Source organism: Nipponia nippon, unplaced genomic scaffold (assembly GCF_047370975.1).
Source record: "Nipponia nippon isolate SJK-2023a ecotype South Korea unplaced genomic scaffold, ASM4737097v1 scaffold_10, whole genome shotgun sequence".
Classification (NCBI taxonomy): Eukaryota; Metazoa; Chordata; class Aves; order Pelecaniformes; family Threskiornithidae; genus Nipponia; species Nipponia nippon.
In genome coordinates this window covers 6,865,360-6,888,973 of record NW_028262291.1, presented here as the reverse complement: position 1 = coordinate 6,888,973, position 23,614 = coordinate 6,865,360, and the positions used below count along the sequence as shown (strand labels likewise).

The following is a 23,614-nucleotide window of genomic DNA, read 5'->3' as shown; positions in this document are numbered from 1 at the left end:
GCACAGCACAGCTGCAGTTGCCAAATTAAAAAATCTTTATATTTACAAATGCAGCTGAACAATTCATAAGGGATAGAAACAAAGGTCTTGTAGAATTATTTTGTGTCTTTATTGACCATTTACATTATGACCAATAAAACCTCAGATCTAGGCACTTTTCAAAATGGGAACAATGAACTGCTTTTGAGAGAATAAATGAGTCACCGCCTCTTTTGATTTCAGAATGATAACGTGGGGGGGAAAAAAAAAGGCGGAAAAAACAATCCCATTTCTTGATCATACCAGCTTAGTCATAAAAAGCCATCTACACGAGAGTTTGTACAAAATGAGAAGATGGTCTTTGCGCAGTTCCTGCAGCCAGTGTGCATGCATCAACAAACACTTGGAATTATTCAGCATTTACCATGCAGATTGGGACAGTGCTGGTCAAAACCTTCTATACTGAAGTCATGTGGGAAAGAAAGTCTAGACATCATAGATTAACTTACTTAATCTAAAATTATTTTGTCTACAATGTGTATTTTAATGTTTATTGAATGCCAAATGTATTTTTGCTGTATTGTGAATTACGTATATGGCAGCCTAACTCATGAGGGCAGCTCTTATTAATTATTACTACAGGATAGATTCAAATGACCAAAATCTTTTAGTAAAAAAACAACTTTTAGCTTCTTCCTCTTAAAATTACCATCTCTGAGGACCTAGTAGAGAAACTGAAAGCACCCCTGATGCTGTTAACATCCTGATTCAAACTTTGGTGGAGCTGGATATATATCCAATATCATATTACCAGATTTTAAAGGACCATCATCATCCAAAACCTTTAACCTTAGGTTAAAACCTTAAACTAACCTAAGGTTAAAAATATTAATTATGCAAGTAGCACCAGGTACTACCTCTGCCGAATCTTCTTCTCCTCCATGCAGTAGGAAAACATCATTGTGATATTATTTAAATATTCCCACGCCCCCCACCCCGTTGTTGGGATGCCAGTGCCTTGGAAAAGGAGCCTCAGCAAATGTAATGCAATACAGTGAGAGGCCTGATACTGGGGAGCACCTGGTCAGTGTCTCAGTGTCTCCCACAAGCTTCCTCTGCCACACACAAAACTTAAGTTACAGAGAGACTTCACAAGGTGGTAAATCACTCCTGTGATGTTTGTTGGGGAGGACACAAGTAAACAGGAGGGAAAAAAAGAGTATCTTTGAGACATCGGAGCTGGAGAAGTAGAAGATGGCTCTTGCTGCTCTTTTGGAAGTATTTTGTAAGCTGGGCTAAAACGAGCGTCGATATACACAAATAGCAGACTCTGCATACTACACAGACAGGATCTGGCAGTGTTTTTAAAAAGGGAATCTTGACATATTGCCATAGAACTATTTATAGTCACTTCCATCATGCAGTGAAAATCTGACCTACTCTTGTTTTTGGGCTTGACACATACCTGACATCTAGTTTTTTGAATCACAAATTATGATGAAAAAACATCATAAAAGCAACATGAAAAGCAAATAACCACTTGCAAAAAAAAAGAAAGGAAAAAAAAGAAAGAAAAAAAAAAGAAAGAAAAAAAGCCACAGCTGTGATCATGTCAGCAATGAAGATTAACCTCTAACTACAGCAGTCTGGTGAGCTTGCTCTTGTATTTGTTGAACCAGCATGCAGGGCTGGCACTCCATGTCATCATCTGTCATATTATACTGCTGGGATATGATTAGCTACTTAAGGACATGTAATTTGCAGCGTGTAACTCCACTGACCAGAAGGAAACAAATTCTAAACTTACCCCAATACACAATGAGAAACAGGTCTTAAACGGCCAGCAAGCAAACTCACATGCTTTATAACTGCAGCCTTTTTTGCAACTGAAACCCGAGAAAAGCTGGGAGAAGCTGTCCATCATAACGAGCCAGGTCTTCTCTGAGAATATGAGGAAAAGCAGAATGACGCTACTAAACAAAGCCAAAGTTAACACAGGCCCTTGTTTAGTGTAACTTTTATAAATATATTTCTTCAGATCTACCATGCAAAATTTGCAAAAGCATTGCCCAAAGAATAAGAGATCTTTGGTGTCTATTTTACCTGACCGGCTCCACTGGAGAAGAGCAGTAGCAGAGGGGAGAACTGGCCTCCAAAACAAGCATTGTGTTTAGATGCTGAGAGTAAACACTGTGTAAATGTGTGTGTACAAAGGCAAATCACAGCCAGTTAGACTCTGTAATGGGGGAAAAAAGGAACATTACATCTGAAATACTGAAATCTCAATTATTGATACTTTTGCTAATAAACATAACCAGAGATCTAGACTAATTTGCCTGGGCATTAATTAAAGCAACGTTTGATTTACATTGATCCCCTCAAAGTCTACAAAACATCTTGCTAGCTTCCACAGCATCTTCATTTTTCCAAATAAGGTTCTTACTACCTGAGAAATCAAGTCTAGTTTCCCTGAATGAGGTTTGCATCTTCACCATGTTCATTCTGGGAACATGCCCAACCCTCCAAAACAGTGTACTTTATTCTTGCCAAAGCTAAAGTAGACATGAATGTTTATATCACTAGGGGAAAAAAGTTCCATTCTGAAGTATGAAGAGTCTGTTATACGATCCACTGAAATGCATGGAAATATTACTCATCACTTAAGTTTTAAGCCAGATATAAAAGACTGAATCTTAAGAACTGACTTTTTTTTTAGGAGAAGGGGTGCTAGGAGAGAAGGAATATTTGACCTGCAGAAATTGGGAAAGATAACTGGCCCCTTCAGTTGTCCCTAAAGTGCCAAACAAAGCTCAGATGTAGGAGATACCTAGGGTCACATATTTTCCCATTTCTCATCTTTCAGGAAAACAAATAAACAAACAAACCTCCTTTTCTTTGTTAGAATAAAAAACACTCCAAAAAAGCAGCATAAACCAATCACAGATTTGCCTTTTGCTGAGCTCTGAGGAAACTGATACATGGATCTGAGGTTCACACCATCAGCCTGACTCTAGTTTCTTTTTTCTAAAGCAATATCCTGTTTTAACGGATACCGTCTTAGCTCTGAATACAGACCCAGAACTTTCTGCAACAGCAGATCTCACAGGAACACTGTCAAGAGCAACAGCAGAAATCTTGCAAGTTTTCACACGTTTCATGCTCACAATCTGAAAGGCTGCCAAAGAAATGATGATGTGTATCATGACCAATCTAGTGGGTTTATAATTATTCACTCCAAAGGGCGAGTGATTTGTGCTGGGTAAATGTTACACTGCCAGTTGCACAAAACGCTTCATGACCAAAAGACAGTCAACTACTGCAATGAGTATGGGACGCAGAGCAAACACAACCCGAACTTCAGCACTAGACACTGGTACGCCACACAGTTACTTTTTAACAGAAGGCCACGGAAAGGGCATTTTTAGAAATTCAGTTACAACTCCCTTGCAATTCTAAATAATCTTTCTAAAACAAAAAATTTAAATAATTTAAACGGCACACACACACTTGCATCATCACACAGACCACTACTGGTTCACAAGGCTCATTTTTGAGACCTACTAACCCTTTCTGGAAAGAAAAGGCTTTTAGGAAAGTAAACACAGCCCAACCAGCTGAACTCCTCTCAGGTCTGGAGGTTAGAAGACAGAAAGGGTAACCACGGGTTCCTGTTGTGCATGCACAGCCTGGCACTGAGCACCAAGAGCGGTTGCCACTGCTCCAGCTGAGTAGACCTGGTCCTCACACAGGGACCTCTAGCCAGGACTGTCAGTGTCAGACCCTTTGCATTTGAAACAAGCATGACAGATGTAGGTTTAATTCCTACCTGGTAAAAATAAATCTTCTTGCATTTCTGCTCTGGCTTCTTCAGAGAAGCATCGTTTTTTCAACCACTCAGCTTCATATTCACTTGCGTGTTCATCGGGCCATGTAATAGAGATCTTCCAACGTAAAAAAAAAAAAAAGAAGATAATTTTAGAACAACAAGATTAAAAAAACACCACCTAGAACAAACAAAAAAACCCTTAGAAATTGAAGAAATTGTAATATTTAAATCAATAATATCACAGTTAAGCTTTCCCTGGAGCATAATGGCAAACAAGTAATGAAAACCCAACCTGAACATCATCTGAATTCTAACACCTTTTATAAATGGTCATTTTCACATGAACCCATGACCTAATTTGCTGTTTTGTGTGGGCTGTTTTCACTGTGGGAGCTGTGCTTAGCAGAAAGAGGAGAATCACAGAAGCTGGCACATATCACCGGGGAGAGCGCTTCACCACAACTCAGAAGAGAGCAGAAATATCTTCCAAAACACTGACAGCTTGTTAAAAAAAGAAAAAGGACAAGAAAGACAGGCAAAAAAGAAATGCTAGGAGAGAAATCCCTCTCCTAGTTTTGAAAATTCTTCCCTCTTTCAAATAAATTTTTAAAAGGTGGAGTTTTTTTAATTCCTGAAGAAAACATGGAAAGAAAGCATATGGCTTTGCTTGTCATGAACTGCAAGAGCTCAGTGCAGCACACACCTTGAGCTGAATTCTCAAGGTTGTTGAGTAGGTCTCGATTCTCATTTCACATAAATCCACTCGTTCCCATGATGGTAAAACACCAGTAACAGTTTAGGATTAGTGCTGTGCTTTCATCAGTTCCTGAGTATAAGTGGAAGCAGACAATCCCTCTATTATCGTAATACATTTGCCTATTCAAAGCATGAATTTACACAGCATTAATTTTGGTAACAAACCATCAACTTGGGAGCCCAGAATTCCTCAATACAGACCATGCTCCCGCACGGGTCAGCCCCTGCAAGCTCGCCCTGCAGCGTCCCAGCTGCTACAGGGTTGACTGCTGCATCTTTAACATGCATCTTTAGTGTAAAATGAAGGAAATGAGTTTGCATATCAAAGGAGCCATGTACTGCTTTTAATAAAACCTATAAAATCTAAATGATATATTAAGTTTTTATATGGCAGGAAAGATTAAAATTCATAGGGAGCACAGTTCCTGTCCTCTCTTCCCCAATAGCCTCCTCTTTTTCATGAACAAATGTTGATGTAGATAGGTAGACACAGATACAGATACAGCCTCTAGGCCAACTCTGAATATGGGGTTCAACTTTGGTTGGAGTGCTTGCTCTGAGATGAAGTCTTTTGCACATTGGAAAATAGCTAATAACTGTTTTTTGTTATGGATTAAGGTCATCACCACTTTGCCATTGCTTTTTCTGATTTTCAAGCCATTTACTTACAGAATAAAGAGGAAAAAAAGTGTAAGTGCAATTAAATGTGTGGGGAACACCTGTATTTTCTTCTCAACATCTGTTGATGAAGAAACATACAGCAGAATTTTAAAAAGCACAATTATATTCTAAAAACCGAAGCTGAAGTTTCTGCGTCCTCTAAATAACATCTATAAAGTGAAGTTTCATATAAAGGTGGGAAGATCTGAGTTCTAATTGTGATTATTCCTAAAAGCTTTGCAAATACACAGTAGGGTTTGCAGATAAACAAATGGCGATTAAAGTATAACCTGGGACTGCCTCTAATTTACAGACTAGCAAGCACTGTTAGACAAGTTTCACAAGAGGGCGAATGAAGGTTTGCTTCAAATACCTTCTTTCTATCTGCCAGAGCAACTTCCTTCACCACGATGTTCACGTCCAGGTCCTCGAAGACCAGCCTGCGCGCCCTGGCCGACTGCAGGAAGCAGTGGGGACACTGGCAGTTGTCCCTCAGCCAGACGCAGGGGTAGCGGCTCTCGCTCCCGTCCTCCCACTCCACGCGGACGAAGTGACCCGCATCCAAAGCTTCCACCTTCTGTATCCCCGGGTTCATGCTGAGCAGCCGGGAGGTGCGGACCCCCGGCACGGCGCCCCGCCAGCAATGCCGAGTGGTCCTGGCGAGCAGGCTCCTGCCCTTCCACGCCGGCGGCAGGCAGCACGCCCTGCCTCCGGGGACTTTGGCCCTCAGCAGGACTTTAGCCACCGCCCTCCACATTTTGGCTCCTTTAATGAAATCGTCGGAGGGAGAACGCTTTCATGGAGTTCCTAAAACACCATGAAGAGCAGTTTGTTACTGAAGGAGTCAGTATAGCAGCAACACCATTTTAAGATGACTCTCCCCTCCCTTCCTCCTGCCTAAACCTTTAGGAATATTGTTTATCTGTTGCTTACATTTTTTGAGGTGCAGAGGGTGTATTCAGACCCATCTATTAAAAAATCCCTTAGTTTAGCAGGGCTTCAATTTGATTCGTCATCTTGGCCATCTTTTGCTTCTGCAGTCAGTTCAATACGTATCACACAGTCTCTCTTAAAAAGACACCTTGAGATGAGTTCCACAAACCAAAAGCAGGAGCTACTATCAACCATGTTCAACAGCTAAAGCTTTAAAGTACACATGCCTTCATTCCTGCTGTGGCTACTATGGAAACGAGAACACAAAATCCATCTTTTGTAAACACGACTTTAGCTACAGCAACAGAGTTCTGCAAGAGCTCCTTTCTTCTCTCACAGCTGTACTGCTTTCTATAGATATACTCTTTTATTTAAAGTTAGCTACATACTGTACTGCAGAAAGATGATGCATCCAAATCTTAAATTAGAAAAGAAGTTCTAGTCTAATGTTTTTCTTATTCAGAAAAATGCTTGGCCTCCCCTTGAAACAATAAATCATTACATATATTTTTAACAGAGTGTTTAATCATTTCAAATATTGCATATTTATTCAGTATCTTTTTCTGTTGTTTTTGTTCTTAAGCTCACAGGGCGAAATATTGATGCCCTGCCAGGACCAAAGTCTCCCCAATTGTCTTTGCGCAGGAAAAACCTCATTGGTTTCAGTATTTTGACTCACTAAGACCTACTGGAGTTGTCAGAAGTTTTTTTTTTTTTAATTTTTTCCTTTTCTACAAGTTAGAACTAGGTTGTACAAGACCCTTGGGTCTCCTTTTGTTTTTATTTCATTTGATTGTGTATAGCAAATCAGAATACTGATTTCTACTTGTTCATTTGTGCACACAGTAGTCCCACTGGAACCCAGTAATTACCAGCCTTCACTTGCAATGCAGTCCAAGCTACAGCTAGTTTTGTGCGTGCAGACTAAAAGCTGGTTTATATCCAAATCAAATATCTTTCCTTTTATATATACATATATATATATATACATACACAATCATACATATGTAAATATATATATATGTGTATCTCCACCTTAATTCCAAAGCATTATTCAAGTAACTCAATTTTCCTCCAAACTGTAAAAATATTTACACCGCAAGACTGGCTGCAGTCTCCTTCTGAGATTTCTTGGACAAAGCTTTATTATGTATGACTGCAAAAATGTGGTATGTTTTAGGGATTTTAACACATAATAATTGGATCCTTACTCTAATCTCCTTGAAACAAAAGACAAGTACTGGAACTCAATTAAAGTTTCCAATATACTGAAGCTTTAGAATACCTGGCTTCCAAAAAAAAAAAAAAAAAAAAAAAGAGGATGACCATTTTAACATACTGTAAACTTTTGCTACATCTGTATTGGTTTCAGGATCGTTCTCTGTTCCAGGCGGTGGATTACCTTATGGTAATGGGTCAGATCCACAAATACACTTAAGCAACCAGAATACAGTTTAGATGGAACTAGGACAATTAAGATGCAGTAGCACAAGTCACAAAACCACTTCCTAATGGCTTAGGCAACTCAGAGGCTGTTGATACTTGCCCTTCTGCATAAAAAATTACCTGAACCCCTAAAATGCTAACACTACCCATATCCAGCAGGATGCCGACAAAACTGCGCATCCTCACACGTACCCCTTATCCACTTTACCTACGATTGGTGAACAGATAGCTGCACACCACAAAACCTTGCAAGGCACGATAGGGTAAGCAACATCAGAAAACGCCTGACATCTGGACAGTGCTGAATTGTCCAGCACAAAGCATGGCACTCACATCCACTTGAATTTAAGAACACCGCTAGAAAGCATATGAGCAATGTAAATGGTTGGATCAATTTATTCCACCTGTTTTTCAGTGTATGAAGGATTCAAGCACAGACAACTCTTCCCAGAACCAACTACCTGGCTCCTTTGGGGATATGGACGCTCTTCTCTGTGTACTAAATAGAAGCAGATACTCCTGTAGGTATCTGCTTAAGGCAAGACTGTGAAAACCAGAATTTGCTTCTGAAGTTTAGGGCCATCAGAAAGCTCCTCTGGCTCACCAAAGGGGGGCATGGGAAATTGTGACAACTGGATATAAATAATACACCCGCCTAAATAGTTCATTACATAGTTTGTCCATAATGTTTTTCATACATTTATTACATCCATCCATCCATCTAGTAGTTCAGGTACTGGTGTTGTATGCAATTTTCTCATCTTACTTAAGTGGCTTACCAAATAATTTAACTATTATTCACATGTGCAGTGTTTAACCTAAGGAAAGGCTCCTTCAACTTTAGCATAGAGGTTATAACTACCTGGACATTGTATATGAGCTTATTATAAATATTCTTTAAAATGGCACAACAAGGGACAGGAAAAAATATTTAAGCCTTTATTTTCCAACTGTCTCTCAGAGAAGATTAATCACTAAGTTTAAAGTCCTACATGAAGGCTGCCAGATTCAAAGGGCTTCTAGGCATCCATTTTATCATCCAATTAAGAAATCTGAACTTGCTTCTAAGAGACTCCTCATAACACTAGTGGTAATAGAAAACCATGTCAGAATTTTCTTTTATGGCAAGAAACCGAGGTGAGTTTATTGTCTTCCTATCACAGATGTCGCTTAACTGGTATTTGTTCACCTGGTAACGGATAACTCAGTCACACAAAATGCATGTCAAACAGAATCTCTTCTAAATCCATGACAATAAGCTTTGTAAATGTTTTGAAATGAAAGGTCAACCTAAAAAAAACAGATGCAACCAATCCTGCCAGACACAGTTTCTAGACAAAAAAAGAAGAATAAAACTTCTGAAAGCTACTGAGGTGAGTTACATGTAATTTATGGTACAATGGTGAAGGCCGTAAACCAAATGGGAATTTGGGGAGGACCTCCTTCACGGGCTGCAGTAGGAGCCTTCGATACGTTTCGGGTAGGAAACGATTCCACTGAACACTTTGCAATATTAATAAAAATCATTATATGTGGCTTTTTTAATATGCAGATCTACTTTGTCTACTGTTACTCTGCCCCAAGACTCCAGACTTATTAAGCTCTTTCATTTATGTCTATTTATTGAAGTCAATGAACTTGTACCTGCATAACACCACTGTTAATTAGGAGAGAATTGGGCCCTCCAGCTCTAGTATTATTCAGTTTGCTGGTTATGCAAAAGGAAGCTGTAAAAACTATTATAGCAAAAAGATTTCCCTTGTGGTGAAGTTAAGCATTTACTCTTTAAATGCGCTGCAGTGTTTGCATTAAACTTGTTTCTGTCTTCTCTGTAAAGCAATTTTTCAGGTTAGCCACCTACCAAGAGAAATCTTGTAACAATAAAAAGGCTGTTTATTGTTTTCCCTGAGTTAGTCATATCATGGTGTCATTACTAAAATGAAAACCCAGATGACAATGATTAAAAATATCTGCTACAGCATGCCCTCTAGATGTTTTTCTTCTTAGATAAAAAAACTAAATGGATCTGCAAGATCTGCAAGTCTAGTTTTTGTCCCATACACACAGCCTCACAGCAGAAATTTCTCCCTTCGGCAGGATTTTTTTCAATTTGCATCAGTGGGGTGCTAGAGTATTCTGGGTCAAGTTCTCCCCAGAGGCCACCCGGCAGGTCTTCACTGGACTACTCCAATAAGGCATTTCACACCAACCGGGGATTTGTCATGACTTCTGCTACGGTGCTCAACCTTCCCAGCTGGGACCTGTGTGCCAGGTGAGCGTCAGGAACATCGAGCCCCCTCTTTCTCACCTGCACCGTGCAAGACCTGGATGGTCAGGCTACGCAGCCGCAGGCTGTAGATGCAGAACCCAGCCACTCTGACCCTCCCAGGGACCTCCAGCACTCCAAACCAGCAAAGAGGAAGAGGGTAACTACCAGCTCCTGCTGGAATGACAAAGGCAGCTCGGTGCTGGCATTCCTCCTTCCTGGAGCAAACAATGACAGAAGGCACAGAGCTGGGATGAAATATTCCTCAAGTCGCACCAGCAAGCCCCTAGCTGCCACATGAACAAGAAACCCCAGTCTGATGGCTCTGCCCACTTCCAGTATGCTGTAAGGAAAGGAAAGGTTTCTATGGACTGGGTGGATTTGTCTGGAAACTGTGTTATTCCTGATTTCTAATTACGTGATTTTTCTTGACATTGAGCACATATAGGACATTAAGGTGAGTGTACCATTGTCAGTACAGAACTCGGAACTGTTCATACTGGTATCTTGAAAATGCTGCAATTGCACAATTAAAAGTACCACACAGAAGCCTATTACTATTACTTTCCCACTCAATGACAAAGAAAGCATTCTTCCCCGCTTACTAGTAACTGTACCTCTAAATGCTGTAACTGGGCAAAATAACCATTTCCCTTCCTGATCAGTGATTTGCACAACTATAACTACTGGCTTATACTGCTCTTTTCCCAAAACCTTCATGTTAAGACACGATACTAAATGCTATAAAAATACAACCTTATGTCTCAAAAAACCTGGAGTCCAAGAGAGCTGAGCTGCTGGAAAGAAAAACAAATCCAAATGTCTGGTGCTCGTGGTGCCAGGCCACTACAGAAAACACATCTTTTATTCTAGGAAGCTATTGAAGATGCTTCACGGAATCTATCAGGCAACATGGATTCTCTTACCATGTTCAGTGTAAGTTTTCAATTTCTGACAGTTGTTTAGAGGTTTGCCTTATTATTTCTTTTTTTTTTTCCATTTTTACAATAAAAGCAGGATGCTAATCCTTGAAATTGCATTCTGTACTAAACTAGAAGCAGAACTCACTGGTTCACCTAAAGTTAGCATGCTCATATCAAAGAGCAACTGATAATGCAGAACAAATTCACTGCATCACAGCTCCCTGCATTTCTTGTCTCTGAACTACTGTTGTCTACACGAACCTGGAAGACACCGTACGTAACTCCACTCTCAGTTATCAGACCTCAGATTTGCATAGGTTAAAACAAATACTACCAATAGCTCCTATGAGTCACACTGTCCCATGTGAACATCATCCCAGGCTTAAGGATTTTCTGTCCACGTTATCATCGTAATCCTCAGCAGCATGAAGGTCAGCCTGGATGCTGACAGGCAATTATAATTTAAGGCGATCCCCATCACCTGGAGGCTATGCTTTCAGTCTTCCCCAGCTGTCCAGTTAAAAGGTAATGCTCACTATGCTCTTTCTCAAAAATCTGTCTCCTTCAGTCTCCTCAAACCTCACCCCACTAGACATCATCCAGACTCCCCTGTTTGCCACCAGCAGTATGTTTGTTAGCTTTACCTGCACAGCTGCTTAGAAGTTAATTCTGGTTAATGGCACTTTAAGACAGCTAAGCTACTTTGGATAACATACGCTCTCTTCACACGAGGTTAAGAAACTGCAGAAAAATGAAGGGTATAATTAGTATATCATAACCAACTTTTAGTCATGCCTTAAAACCAGCTTGCTGCACCAGAAGCTGGTCAATGTAACCAGCTCCACGCAGGATGTAGCAGAATTTAACACGGATCCATAAAAACTTAGACAACTGCAGGAAGAGCCCCACCTGGCCTCAGTTTGAACTGAGCATTTCCATCACCTAAGCACTGCCCGAGTCAAAAAAATAATACAAGCTTCAGAAAAAGAATAACCCGTGCGTACAGCGCGCGTACCACCTTCGAGTACACGGGCTGAATCTTGTGCACAAGTGTACCAAGAAGCCTCTGCAGGAAAACGTTTGCCTGATGCTCTTGCCTCAGATTACAAGAGAAGCAAAGAAGCAAATACTTGCCATAAAGGGAAAAAACCTCGGCGCGTTTACGTTACTTCACGTCCACATATAGCTCTGTATGAAGGCCTGGGAAGAGAGACTGTCTGAAGGATTCTTGTTTGGGAGTCAGGCTTCAGTCCCACTCCAGCTTTCAATCTTTGAAATTAGCCTAATTAGAGTAAATGACAAAGCAGCCCATCTACGCAGGCAGCCTCTGCAGAGGAGGCGGGATGCACACGCCATGTACAATCACAGAATCATACCACACGCTTCCCTCGGAGACGCGGGAAGGACGCGAGGCCCGCGCCCCCTCAGCCGGGCCCACGCTCACGAGCGGGGCCGGGAGCGGTGCCGCGGCCCACGGCTCTGCCGGCGCCAGCCGCTCCGCCACGGGCCGCCGGGCCCGCCCTGCACTCCCGCTGCTCCCCAGCACCGGGCCGGGGCCCGCCCCCTGGCCCCGCTGCCCTTCCCGGCCCGCCCGGCTCCCCCCGCGGCGGGGCTCGGGTCGGCGGAGCCGGACAGGCCCGGCCCCCGGGAGGGCCCCGCCGCCGCCGCAGCGCCCTCCCGGCGGGCATCGGCGGGCGAGGCTGGCTCGCAGCAGCCCGGCCGCGCCTGGCGCTCCCCAGGGAATTCGGTTCGGAGATCTCTTTCGATCTTCCAGAGAACTGGGCTCGGGTAGTTCCTTCTTACCACCGCGCTGACCCTGCGCCTGACTGAGGGATGGATGTTAAAAAGGCATTTGGCCTTGATTTGAAGAAGGGGTGGGAAAAGCCACCATCTCCCGTGGCTTCTTCTCCCCTGTGTGTAACAAACACTTCCCAGCCACTTCAGGCTCCCAGTTTTTGGTGAGGAGAAAGACCAGACTAAGAACCCTCTTCGGACCATGGGAACAAAGCAAGGATGAAGGAAGAAATATACCACGGAGTGTCCTGGCTATCCTCACTAGGGGTGATGAGCCACATGGCCTTACAACAGAAGCAGAGAGAGAAAGGAAAAAAAAAAGAAAGAAAACAAAGAAGAAAAAAGAAGGGGGGGGGGGGGGGGAGAAAGGGAAAAAAGAAAAAAAAGAGAGAAGGAAAAAAAGAAAAAAACAAGAAAGGGAAAAAAACAAGAAAGAAAAAAAACCCAAGAACCAACCAAGCTGGGGTATTTATACACCAGATGTAGCCTACAGTAAACATCACCAAACAAGAAAGATGGCCATTACAGGCAAGATTTAGTGAGACTATGGCCAGAGCCTACGTTGTGGCATAAGGCATCCTTGTGGTTTCCGATGGAGCAGCCCTTGTCTGTATCCTCCGAGTTAATGGTGCAGATTTGTACCAGCAGTAGTGTGGCCAGCAGGACCAGGGAGGTGATGGTGCCCCTGTACTCGGCACTGGTGAGGCCGCATCTCGAGTACTGTGTTCAGTTTTGGGCCCCTCACTACAAGAAGGACATGGAGGTGCTGGAGCGTGTCCAGAGAAGGGCAATGAAGCTGTTGACGGGTCTAGAGAACAGGTCATATGAGGAGCAGCTGAGGGAACTGGGGTTGTTTAGCCTGGAAAAGAGGAGGCTGAGGGGAGACCTTATTGCTCTCTACAACTACCTGGAAGGAGGTTGTAGCGAGGTGGGGGTCGGTCTCTTCTCCCAAGTAACAAGGGATAGGATGAGAGGAAACGGCCTCAAGTTGCGCCAGGGGAGGTTTAGGTTGGATATTAGGAAAAACATCTTCACCGAAAGGGTAGTCAGGCACTGGAACAGGCTGCCCAGGGAGGTGGTTGAATCCCCATCCCCAGAGGTATTTAAAAGATGGGTAGACGTGGTGCTTAGGGACATGGTGTAGTGGTGGACTTGGCAGTGCTAGGTTAATGGTTGGACTTGATGATCTTAAGGGTCTTTTCCAACCTTAATGATTCTATGAGATGATTTCATTGTCAAACAAATCTTGTGAGCAGTGAGCTTCAGGCAGATGAGCTCCCTGGGAATAAATTTAAAACCAGCATGAACATACCCTTCTTACTTAATGCCCGATACATTCTGACTGGCAAATATGTTAATGCTGCATTTATCTGAGCAGTGTTGTTCTCGTGGTTGAAGGGAGGGAGGGTCTAACAGACAGAAACATAGCTTGTGTAGCTGAAGGCAATGGTGGGATGTAGCACCTACCAGTTTTCGGCTGGAGCAGCCCATGTTGGTCTTCAAGTTTACAGCTTGTACTGGACCGGAATCCCCACCTTCTTCAGTATGCATAAGCTGGGGGCATGACTGACATGAAAAAGAAGAGCTGAACTGAAAAGGAAAAGGAAAACCTTTACTTTTTTCCTGATAGGAAGCTTTTGACCTGCTCCACTGGACACTCAGTGGCCATACTGTGGTCTGCAAAGCACCCAGAAAAGTCCTGGTGCCTCAGGATAACCAATAAAGGGAAAATCTTCAACATAAATGTTGCCTAAGTAGCACTTTTCACAGACAGTAAAGCATTCACAAAGATGAAAAGTTGGCTAGTTGGATGGAAACAAGTACATACAGAAGTGAAAATATTCAATGACTGTTTAGAGACTGTCTAAGCTTTTTGGCAGTTAAAAAGGGCTAAGACTGAGTCTGTGACTTATAGGAAATGAAATATTTTTGTTGGTAGTTATCATTCAACATTTTCAATAAAAAACAACCTTCACGTGCCAAAGCAGTGCTATAACACATGGAGTTGGATGCATGACTTTCTTTTAAGGAAAGAGTGGTAGGAATTAGTTGCTTTCAAATTAGGTCCCAAATCCATTTTCCACGTTTCTTTCACATTCTTGCCTTGTTTTTTTCCCATTTTCTCTATGGAACACACATATTCTTGGTTGTCATGGCTTTTTCCTGTTTTTTTTTTTTATTATTATTTTTTAATAAGTAACTAGTGTATACCCCCCCCCCCCCCCCATTTAAATGCATTACTTGAAACCAGGACCTTGAAAATTCTACATTATTTTCAAGCTTTGATAGATGGGATGTCTGACAGATAATTGGGTTCATTTCATATATACTGTTTACAAATTGCTTTATTTATTTATTCCAGAGTTTTAATTACTCTTCATTAGGGGAGGGGGGGGGGGAAGAACAAAGAGAATTCTGTACCTGCAGATATTTTATAAAGAGTACGTACCTTATCCCTTGTGTCAATCACTAATCTACAAGTAGTAGCTGTTAGGAAAGGGCAGTGTGGACATTCTGCCTATGCTGAATGTAGATTGTTGCTTGAGAAGGCACAGTTTTTAATTTCCTGACTCTTATGCTGTTGGCTTTGCAACCTATCACATTAACACTAGGTTTCTCAAGTATTTTTGCTTCTTTGTTTTCTTTTAGAACCAGTGCACACCCTATTAAATGCATACTGGCTGAAAGAAAAGATTTTATATTGTATACATTTATAATTCGTTTCTTATTTTTACTAATTAAAGGGAGAATCAAGTGAATCAATTTGTTTCAAGTGTGGAGAAACAAATCAAGTTGTGTCTAAATAATATATTTAGAGGTTTTTAATGAGTGAAATCTGTTATTAACATAAACTAAGCATATAAGCATATATATAAATCCCCATGAGGCTGAAAAAAAAAAACCAAAACAGAAGAAATTTTGTTTAGACCTTAGGAAGAAAAGCCGTATATAGCCCAAGAATGGAGATTTTTTTCAAGCCAAAAGGGGAACATTTTGAAGTATTATAAGCATAATAAGGACGGTGTGAGAATTGAAACGGTCATAAGTCTCATTTGGTAACAGGAGCGCTCCAAGGTGTTTGCAAGACCGGGTCTCTATTTTTATAAGGAGCGTTACATAATACGCAAGTGGAAAAGTATCCTATCCGAGTGGAAATAAAAACCAACTGCCTTCAAGATGACATAACCCAGCAAAATATGAATCATTGGTGTTGTGCTTGTATTTGCTGAGTATCTGTAAAAGAAAGAATTTTAAGAGAATTATGCCAGAAGTGCTATATAATGAAAATCTGGACCTTATTTATTTTACAGTATATTTACATGCCTTTTTACTGTCACAACATCATTTTGCTGAATCCTGTAGCACAAGATCATGTCGCAGATTCCCTTTGGGCTTCACTCTGTCGCTGTCATTCATATGGGGAAGCACGATACCGTGGGGGTTACGCCGTAGGTTTCCGTGCGACTACTAGTCTATGCAGTAAGTTACTGCCAAATAAATTTAAGGTTGGCAGCAATTAGTAGGTAAAGGGCATTTCAAAATTAAAGTCACAGGCTAACGTGAAAAGAGCACAAGAAGAGAAGACCCTTAGGAAGCCAACTCTGATGTTCCTCCAGTAAATTTGTTACCCTGACATGACAGTAAAAGGCTATGAACTAGACCAGTATTCCCAGTGGAGTCAGCCATACCAACAATAACGACGTTTTTCTGGTCCCGTGAGCTTCATCTCTGCACGCGTGCTGAGGAGATAAGCAGCAACTTAGAGCAGGCCTGAGACATCTGTGCAGCAGCGCAGACTGAAATGTAGCTTAGAAATGTAGAGGAATTAATATTAAATTCAGTAAGACTACATAAGTAAATAAATACCATGCAGCCTGCATATGGCTGCGGAGCCAGACACAATGGAAAGGTGATTAGGATAGGAGCTGTAAATCAATATATATGTAGCACAGGGGGATACCTGGCTTTTTGAAAACGCTAATTGTCACAGAAATATAAATGTTAGAAACACAAACTGGGCCTGGTTACAAATTAGCTTCTAGGGTCAGTGAGCATAGGGTGAACTTCAGTTCATTCTTGATGTACACGGTCAGATTTATTCCCCTGCACTCATATTGGGAAAAAAACTGAGCGTGGTTTAAGTCTTGTTCATTCACTCGTTTTTTCTAGGGTTATTCTTCTGAAGTTAGAGGATATGCAAGATACTATTTTAAATTACAAACCTAATAGCATCCTGACTTGCGTGCCGAGTTATGAACTAGCTTGTGTTTTATTGTGCCTCTGTTAGAATCCAGAATTAATAAGTATATTACTTTGTAAGAAGGCATCAAAACATAAAAATAATTTGCAAGATATTTAACATATGCACTCGTATTATGCTGAATTTTACTACAAATCACAGTTAAATCACATTAAATTAGAAATGAATGCATATTCATAAAAAAGGATAAAGCCTGCTATTAAGAAAAGTTGATTGCTCTTGATTAACCGAAGAGCTGTCAACACAGAAAGCGTATGGGAAAGACTTCTTTATCATTACCCAGGTAAAGGCATAACAAGCTCTTAGATAAATTTAAGTAAAAAAGCTGAGAACCTAAGACCAAAGGCCCACTGAATTAATTGTCTTGGACCTAGCACTAAACTGAAAATCTTGGTCATGTTATTTTTGAGAAGAGATGATAAGCAGACAGAAAAAAAACCATCTTGCAGTTCAGGCAGTGTCTATAGTAAAGTCTGTATTATTTACACTAAAACTAATTTATGTTGGTAACTCCTGTCACAATGAAATGTTTGCAGTGTGGAAACAGTATGGAAAATATGATGCAAGTACATAGCTTTTTTGGTCATCCTGCACTTGCCAATATCTAGCACTGGATAATGAATCTCTCCCTAAGCCAACCTTCTCCAAGGACTTCTCCCCCCCCAAGAAAGTTCAGACACGAACAATTACTACTGCATAGGCAGTTTCTAAGCATTTAAAAAAAGGTATACATACAGCCTAAGGAAGGTTGTCATCTGAGAAAATATGATACGCTTGGCATTCTCTTTTCTTATGAAAGAACGTTAATGGCATGTTGGAGACCGTCAGCGATACCTCCCCAAGGTAAGGCAGTTTTCAAGGCCGAATGACTCTAGAAGCCATGAATGACTCTGTCCAAGCCAAATCATTAAAAATGTAATGATTATGGAGACCATATGTTTTTCTTGTTATACAATTAGTCATTAAATTCTGCCTTTTCCAGTTGTAAACTGATCTTGTAGGCAGGATGACAACTTTATGAAGAAAATAAAATAAGCACAGAGTTATAGTCTTTTTATACGTATATATTCTAATAAAAGCTTTTTAAAAAAACATGTAGTGGGGGGTCAGTATTTTTGCCAGTTTCACATACTTCAGGAATGAAATACAGACCCACAAATTGTTCAATTTTTGCTAATGGCTCGCCAAACATCAAATTAATAGAAAATGAATTCCCCAATGGGGAATACAGCCCAATGGGCTGTAAGTAAAAATACATTTTAAAAGAGAGAAAAATGCTAGATTTTGAACGTACAGGATTACTTCAGGAATAATGGCTGTCAAATACATTTCACTCAACAACACTTCACTGTTAGCTGAAAACTTCTTTACCAATCACGACAGCGATATCCAAGAAGTACGAGCAAGAAGCTGGTAAAGTCACATGAAGCCGGTCTAAATAAACAGCTACACCAACGGCAACAGACGCACCCAATAGAATTTCTCCACAAAATACATGTTTTTTAGGTAAGATTATAACCAGAGCTGATGCCTTCTCTGTAGCTCGCCAGGTTGTTTCTATTGACTAAGGCAAGTGCATTTTTTGCTTCTGAGGTAGAGACCTTGGCAACCTGCATCTGAGCACATGACAACCTGTAGGAGCAACAACTTTGCTTCAGACAATTCATGCACCCAGCTTGGCACCCACAGGATTTTTGAGAGGCTTACCATGTTTTTGAAAGCTTCCCTTGACTTCTCTGTTTCTCAGGATGGTCCCGGGTAGGTCAACCTGTCAAACTTTGGAAGTTGCAATTTAGAAAGCCACAATTTGCCTCACCTCCCCCCTAAATTCCTTGCCATTAACTTATCACAAGGCAAGCACAGCCTTTTCTTTCCCAAGCTTTTGTTACTGCTGATGTGAGACAGCACAGTTTGCTCCATATTCACACTCTGAGCTTCTTCCTCTCCATATGTCTATCAGGACACATGAGAATGTCCACTGCCTTCAAAAGTAAGCTACCTGGAGAGGGGTGGACATGTGTCTCTTAATGCCTTGCTTTGACTCTTGGTAAGTTGAATCACAAGCTGAGTAGCAAAGAAAACTGAAGTACTAAGTAAGCCCTCTCTGGCTGTTCCAGCTGCATTACTTGTTTGTTTTTTTTTTTTTCTGAAAACATTGTCATCTGCTCTTCAGTACCATCAACTCTTGAACAAATTCAGAAAGTAATATATATTTTGAAAATCTCCAGAACACCACAAAAAAGACCAAGTCAGCTTAATCTAAGTTTGAACTTCTGCACTAAAAAAAAAAAAAGAAAAGAAAAAAAGAGCCCAGTACTGACGCAATATTTAAACACAACAGGAGGAGCTATTGGGTCAAAATAGCTGCTACAATCATCCTTTTAAAGCTCTCTGCTTAAAAATCCTTACTGAGTTTTCAATGATTAAAAGGCCTTTACTCTTCAAAATAGGCTGTATAAACCCAGAGGATCTTAATCTCTTCTAATTAAATAAGTTTTATCAGATAAAAAAGCAAAAGCAGAAAAAATTGTAAGATTGCAAAGATGATTGCAATATAGTTTTCATAGTTTTTGAAGAACTATTTTGAATTTAAAACTTTAAACTGCTGGGTATCACTAAACACACAGTTCTTGCAGGTACTGCAGATTTATAAAGGCCATTTAATTGACTCAAAATTGATACATTTAACGGATACATTTAATACATACCTTTGCTTAGACCAGCCAAAATAATGTAAATCAAATTCTAGTAGATTTAAATGTCCTGAAAGAGTTTTGTACTGGCTTCATCAAATCCACATAAGACTGACCCTTTTTACTAAACATGTGAACTTACGCATAACGTAGGCATTTTCTTTTTGAAAGAGAACATTTAAAGCCTTTTATAATCAACGTTACAGAGCAGAAATCTGATTTTGTTTCAATTTCAAATATAGAAATGTTTATACTTTGCTGAAACATAAATCAATGGAGATTTTTGTCAAAATACTCATATTTGTCATGTGAAACATTAGTGTGGATTTTAAAGAACCATGGGTTTGTTTCATTAAGTGACAGCTTACAGACAGGGGTATTGAGTAGAACGAGTTACACTGTAAATCTCCACAGGTCACGTAATCTCCTGCTCTGAAAAGTAAGCGCTCTGCAAACATTTACCCTCTTGGTATGCTGTGTACATTGGGGTAGTTTGAGCTTGACTAGAAGTTTGCTACTGCAAATCAATAGCCAGGCTGCTTAAAGCACATTCAAGAAGCTACGCTTTACACTACTACTACTATTTTTCTATTAGGATTTGAATACTGCTCTCCTACGGCTAAAAAACTAGCATGGCCTGCCATTTTAGTTTCTTTACTGATGTTGACAATTCTTGTTATAACCAATGACTCAGACAGTGGGTAAGCGGAGACTAAAACTCCTTTTAAGAAGCATCTTGGCACAAATGGAACTGCACATCATCTTTGGCACCGACTTCTGAACTGGCAAGATTCGGAGAGAAAGGAGAGACTGGACATGAGTGAAACCCTGGGGCACTTTTAGAGCTTGGTCCTTCCCAGGAACGCTCTATGGTTTGCTGTGACAGTGGACAGAGAAGACTCGGTGACTCAGATGGCCCTTTTTGCTCCTGTGTTGTTATATCGAACCCTAGTGGCAAGGAAAGTATCATAAATAAATTACTTTTTAAGAGCTAGAACCCATCATACCTTCTTACTTGAAAACATACTTGAAAAATAACACTGCATAGTTCCACTGAAGTTAATCAATAAAACGTTTCAGCTTTTTCAGCGGCCTGAAAGGCAGATCTTCGAAGATACTGGGGATCTAAAGGTAAAAATTGACATTTTAAAGTATCCTGCTAGGAGCTACACCTCACTGTCTTTAGCGAAGGTGAGCTGCCTGGATGGCCCAGAGGTTCTGTAAGCACGTACCTTCATCAGGTGTTTCGCGGTGCCTTCAGCGCTCTGGTCCCGGGTGACTTACGTTGAGCCGCTGTGCTTCGGAGTCACTTCCCACACGAGTGCTTTGCAGACCAAAGTGTAACTGAATGCAAGTAGGGTTAACAAGATCAGACCTCAAATGTGCATCAAACAGCTTCTCTTCCAGTGCCACGAGGTTGCTAGTTTCTTAAAAAGGCTTACAAACTCCAAAAAAACTGCCCTACGCATCCTTCTGTATCATTGCTTTTATTGAAACTTGCTTACCTCTTGAGTCTGTAAATTTTTATTTGTTTTTACTAAAAAGCAAGTTATTTCATTTGGCAGGATCTACATACTTGCACTTTTTTGCTGGAAAGACATATTACAACAGCATGTTTTAAATCAAGAGTGTCTCAAGCAGAACAATAAAAGGAAAAATGTGCTTTAACATTGTTTTCAAATATTTATTAAAACAACATATGAACTTTTTTCATCCGAACAGTGATTCTGCCTGCAGTATCTGTAACCTGGTAGCCATATTACCCCAAATTGACAATTAAATAGCAAAGAGTCTAAAAACCCAAACAATCCTCCCCCTCCTTCCCACTAGGCACTTTTGCTATTGTCTAGGAGCACAAATAATTTTATTAATAGCTTAGCTAGCAAAAGTACAAAGGCACCAATGAGAAATGTCACTGTGCTGGCACAGACGAAACCTTTTTGTCTGCTTTAGAAACATGCTCCAAGAAACCCAGCTCTCCAATTTGGGATCTGAAAGTACAATCGCTGCTAGGGCTCCTTCTCCGTACTATAAAAACCTGCATCAGCATTCTCAGGATCTGACATAAGCCTTTTTGGCTGGCTCTTGGGGTTACGATAGCTTAGAGTCACAGATAAGCAAGCCTGGAAGAGTACAAATCCAGCCAGAATAGTTCCCGTCTTTCAAAACGCAAATGGAGATCACAGCTTTAAGTTATGTAGTAGCACAACGTTTTACCTGTGTAGAATACATACCGTTACAAAAATTTAAGAAAGTTAATAGAGGGCCAGAGGTTTCACCCTGAAGGAGAGTAACAACAAAAGCAACTGAAGCATCTGCTACACGCGAGTCCGGATGTGGCTGGCGAGCACCACACTTTACCCACGCTTGCGGCAGGTGAGCCGCAGTAGAAAGGGCCATATACAAACCCACGACAGGGAATCGGGGACGAGAAAGCTTACTTTGCTTTGTAACCAAAGATGAACAATATAACACGGGGTAATTTTTTAAATATGGGATATTAACTTAAACATGCCTCTAACCTCCCGGTTTATAGAAACGCGCTATTTGTTTAGGAAGTCAAACACAATAAATAAGTTTTTGCAGGAGGAAGGATGGATCTGGGCGAGGAGGAGGAGGTGCTCCCTCCAGACGGACCCCGGCGCTGCGCCCTCCGCTCGCCCGCCGGCGCCTCCCGGGGGGCCGCCCCCCGAAGCCCCTCGCCCCCGGCCAGGGCGGGGGGTGCCGGCTCAGGCGCGGAGATAGTCGTTCTTCAGGCGGCTGAGGCGGGCGCCGTGGCTGCGGACGGTGAGGGCGAGGAGGTCGTGCTTGTCCCGCAGCCCGCTGGAGATGTGGCGGGTCTCCCGGAGCAGGGCGCGGGCGTGCAGCAGCAGCCCCAGGAAGCTGTCGCCCAGGCGGGCCTCCTCCCGGCCCCCCTGCTCCTGCCCCTGACGGAACTTGCCCTCCAGCTCGCTCAGCGACCGGTCCGAGCTGGAGTAGGCGTCGCTGATCTGGGCGGACTCGCGGCGCAGGTAGGTGCTGTAGCTCTCCTCCCCGTCCAGGTCGTAGGAGATGCTCTTGCCGATGCCCTCCAGCACCCGGCCCGCGTCCTCCACCTGCCGGCCCAGCACCGTCAGCTCCTCCCGCAGGCTGAGCCCGCCGCCGCCCGCCGCCGCGCCGCACCGCCGCTGCTCGCTCACCCTGAAGAGCAGCTGGCACCGCTCGGGGTCGTCGTTCTCCTCGTAGTCCCCGTCGGGGACGAAGTAGTGGTGCAGGGTCCCGTTGGACATCTCGGGGTACAGCGGGCCCTCGAAGTACCCGCGGCAGAGGCTGCAGAGGCAGCCCAGCCACAGCAGGCGCAGCGCGGCCGGCATGCTGCGGCCGGCGGCGGGCAGCCTAGGGGCGGCCGGCGCCGCGCTGCCCCCGGCCGCGCCGCCCAGGCCCCATGGGGCTCCCCGGCTGCCGCCCCGCGGGCACGGCCGGCTCCGCTGCGGGCCGGGCCGGGCCGGGTCGGTGGCGCGGGCGGCGGCCTGGCGGCACTCTGGGGCCGGCTGTCGGCGCACCGCCCTTAAAAGCCGGGCGGAGGAGGAAGCGGCCCCCGCGCCGCGCCGCGCCGGGCCGGGCCGGGCCGGGCCGGGCCGCCCCCCGCCCCGGGCATCGGCCGCCGAGGCCCCCGGGCACCGCCCCCGGGCAGCGCCCCCCGGCATCGCCCCCTCGGGGGCTGTCCAGCGCGGGAGGGGAGGCCCACACGTACACCTTTCTCTCCTTAATGAACAAATAAACGCCAAACCTGGAATTGCTCGGCTTGTCTCATTTTCCCCATTAGAAATGACTGCTTTGCTAACAGTCTCATTTCCAGCGCCGCTTCACGTGCCCCTCAGCAAAGACGGGGTGCGGGGCAGAGGGGCTGCGCAAAGCTGCGAAGACGCTCAGGCCGTGTGGTTTGTCACTGACTGAAAGCTTGAAAGGGAAAAAGGTGCAGGTTCAAGTATAAGGTGTAATGCAATAAACCTTGATAGGGTAAGGACGGGGAAATGAAACGCAAAATCTGTTCTTAAATAAAGTATCGGATGCGTTTGAGGAAAATCCAAATACAGT

At 42.7% G+C, this 23,614-nt stretch overlaps 2 protein-coding genes across 3 annotated transcripts in view; both read right to left on the bottom strand.

Annotated features, from left to right (window-relative positions):
* Window positions 1-12,347, bottom strand: part of BBOX1 (gamma-butyrobetaine hydroxylase 1) — a 41,249-nt gene extending 28,902 nt beyond the window's left edge. Inside the window, exons 1-3 of one of the 2 annotated variants that reach the window (XM_087746721.1) lie at window positions 12,166-12,347; window positions 5,595-6,028; window positions 3,806-3,920 (exon numbers count right to left, since the gene is read on the bottom strand). In XM_087746721.1, the coding sequence (XP_087602847.1) occupies window positions 3,806-3,920; window positions 5,595-5,978 (499 nt within the window). In that variant the 5' untranslated portion in view covers window positions 5,979-6,028; window positions 12,166-12,347. Of the gene's footprint in view, window positions 1-3,805; window positions 3,921-5,594; window positions 6,029-11,923 lie in introns of both variants that reach the window. The other variant, XM_087746720.1, reaches the window with a different exon arrangement.
* Window positions 12,348-20,924: 8,577 nt separating this feature from the next.
* Window positions 20,925-22,947, bottom strand: FIBIN (fin bud initiation factor homolog). Its single transcript, XM_009474966.2, has one exon. The coding sequence runs from the start codon at window positions 22,888-22,890 to the stop codon at window positions 22,267-22,269; it is 624 nt and encodes a 207-aa protein (XP_009473241.2). The 5' UTR covers window positions 22,891-22,947; the 3' UTR covers window positions 20,925-22,266.
* Between the last annotated feature and the right edge of the window lie 667 nt (window positions 22,948-23,614).

Bases quoted from the DNA above. Each gene is read 5' to 3' on its own strand.
- FIBIN (XM_009474966.2), bottom strand. From the start codon at position 22,890: ATGCCGGCCGCGCTGCGCCTGCTGTGGCTGGGCTGCCTCTGCAGCCTC.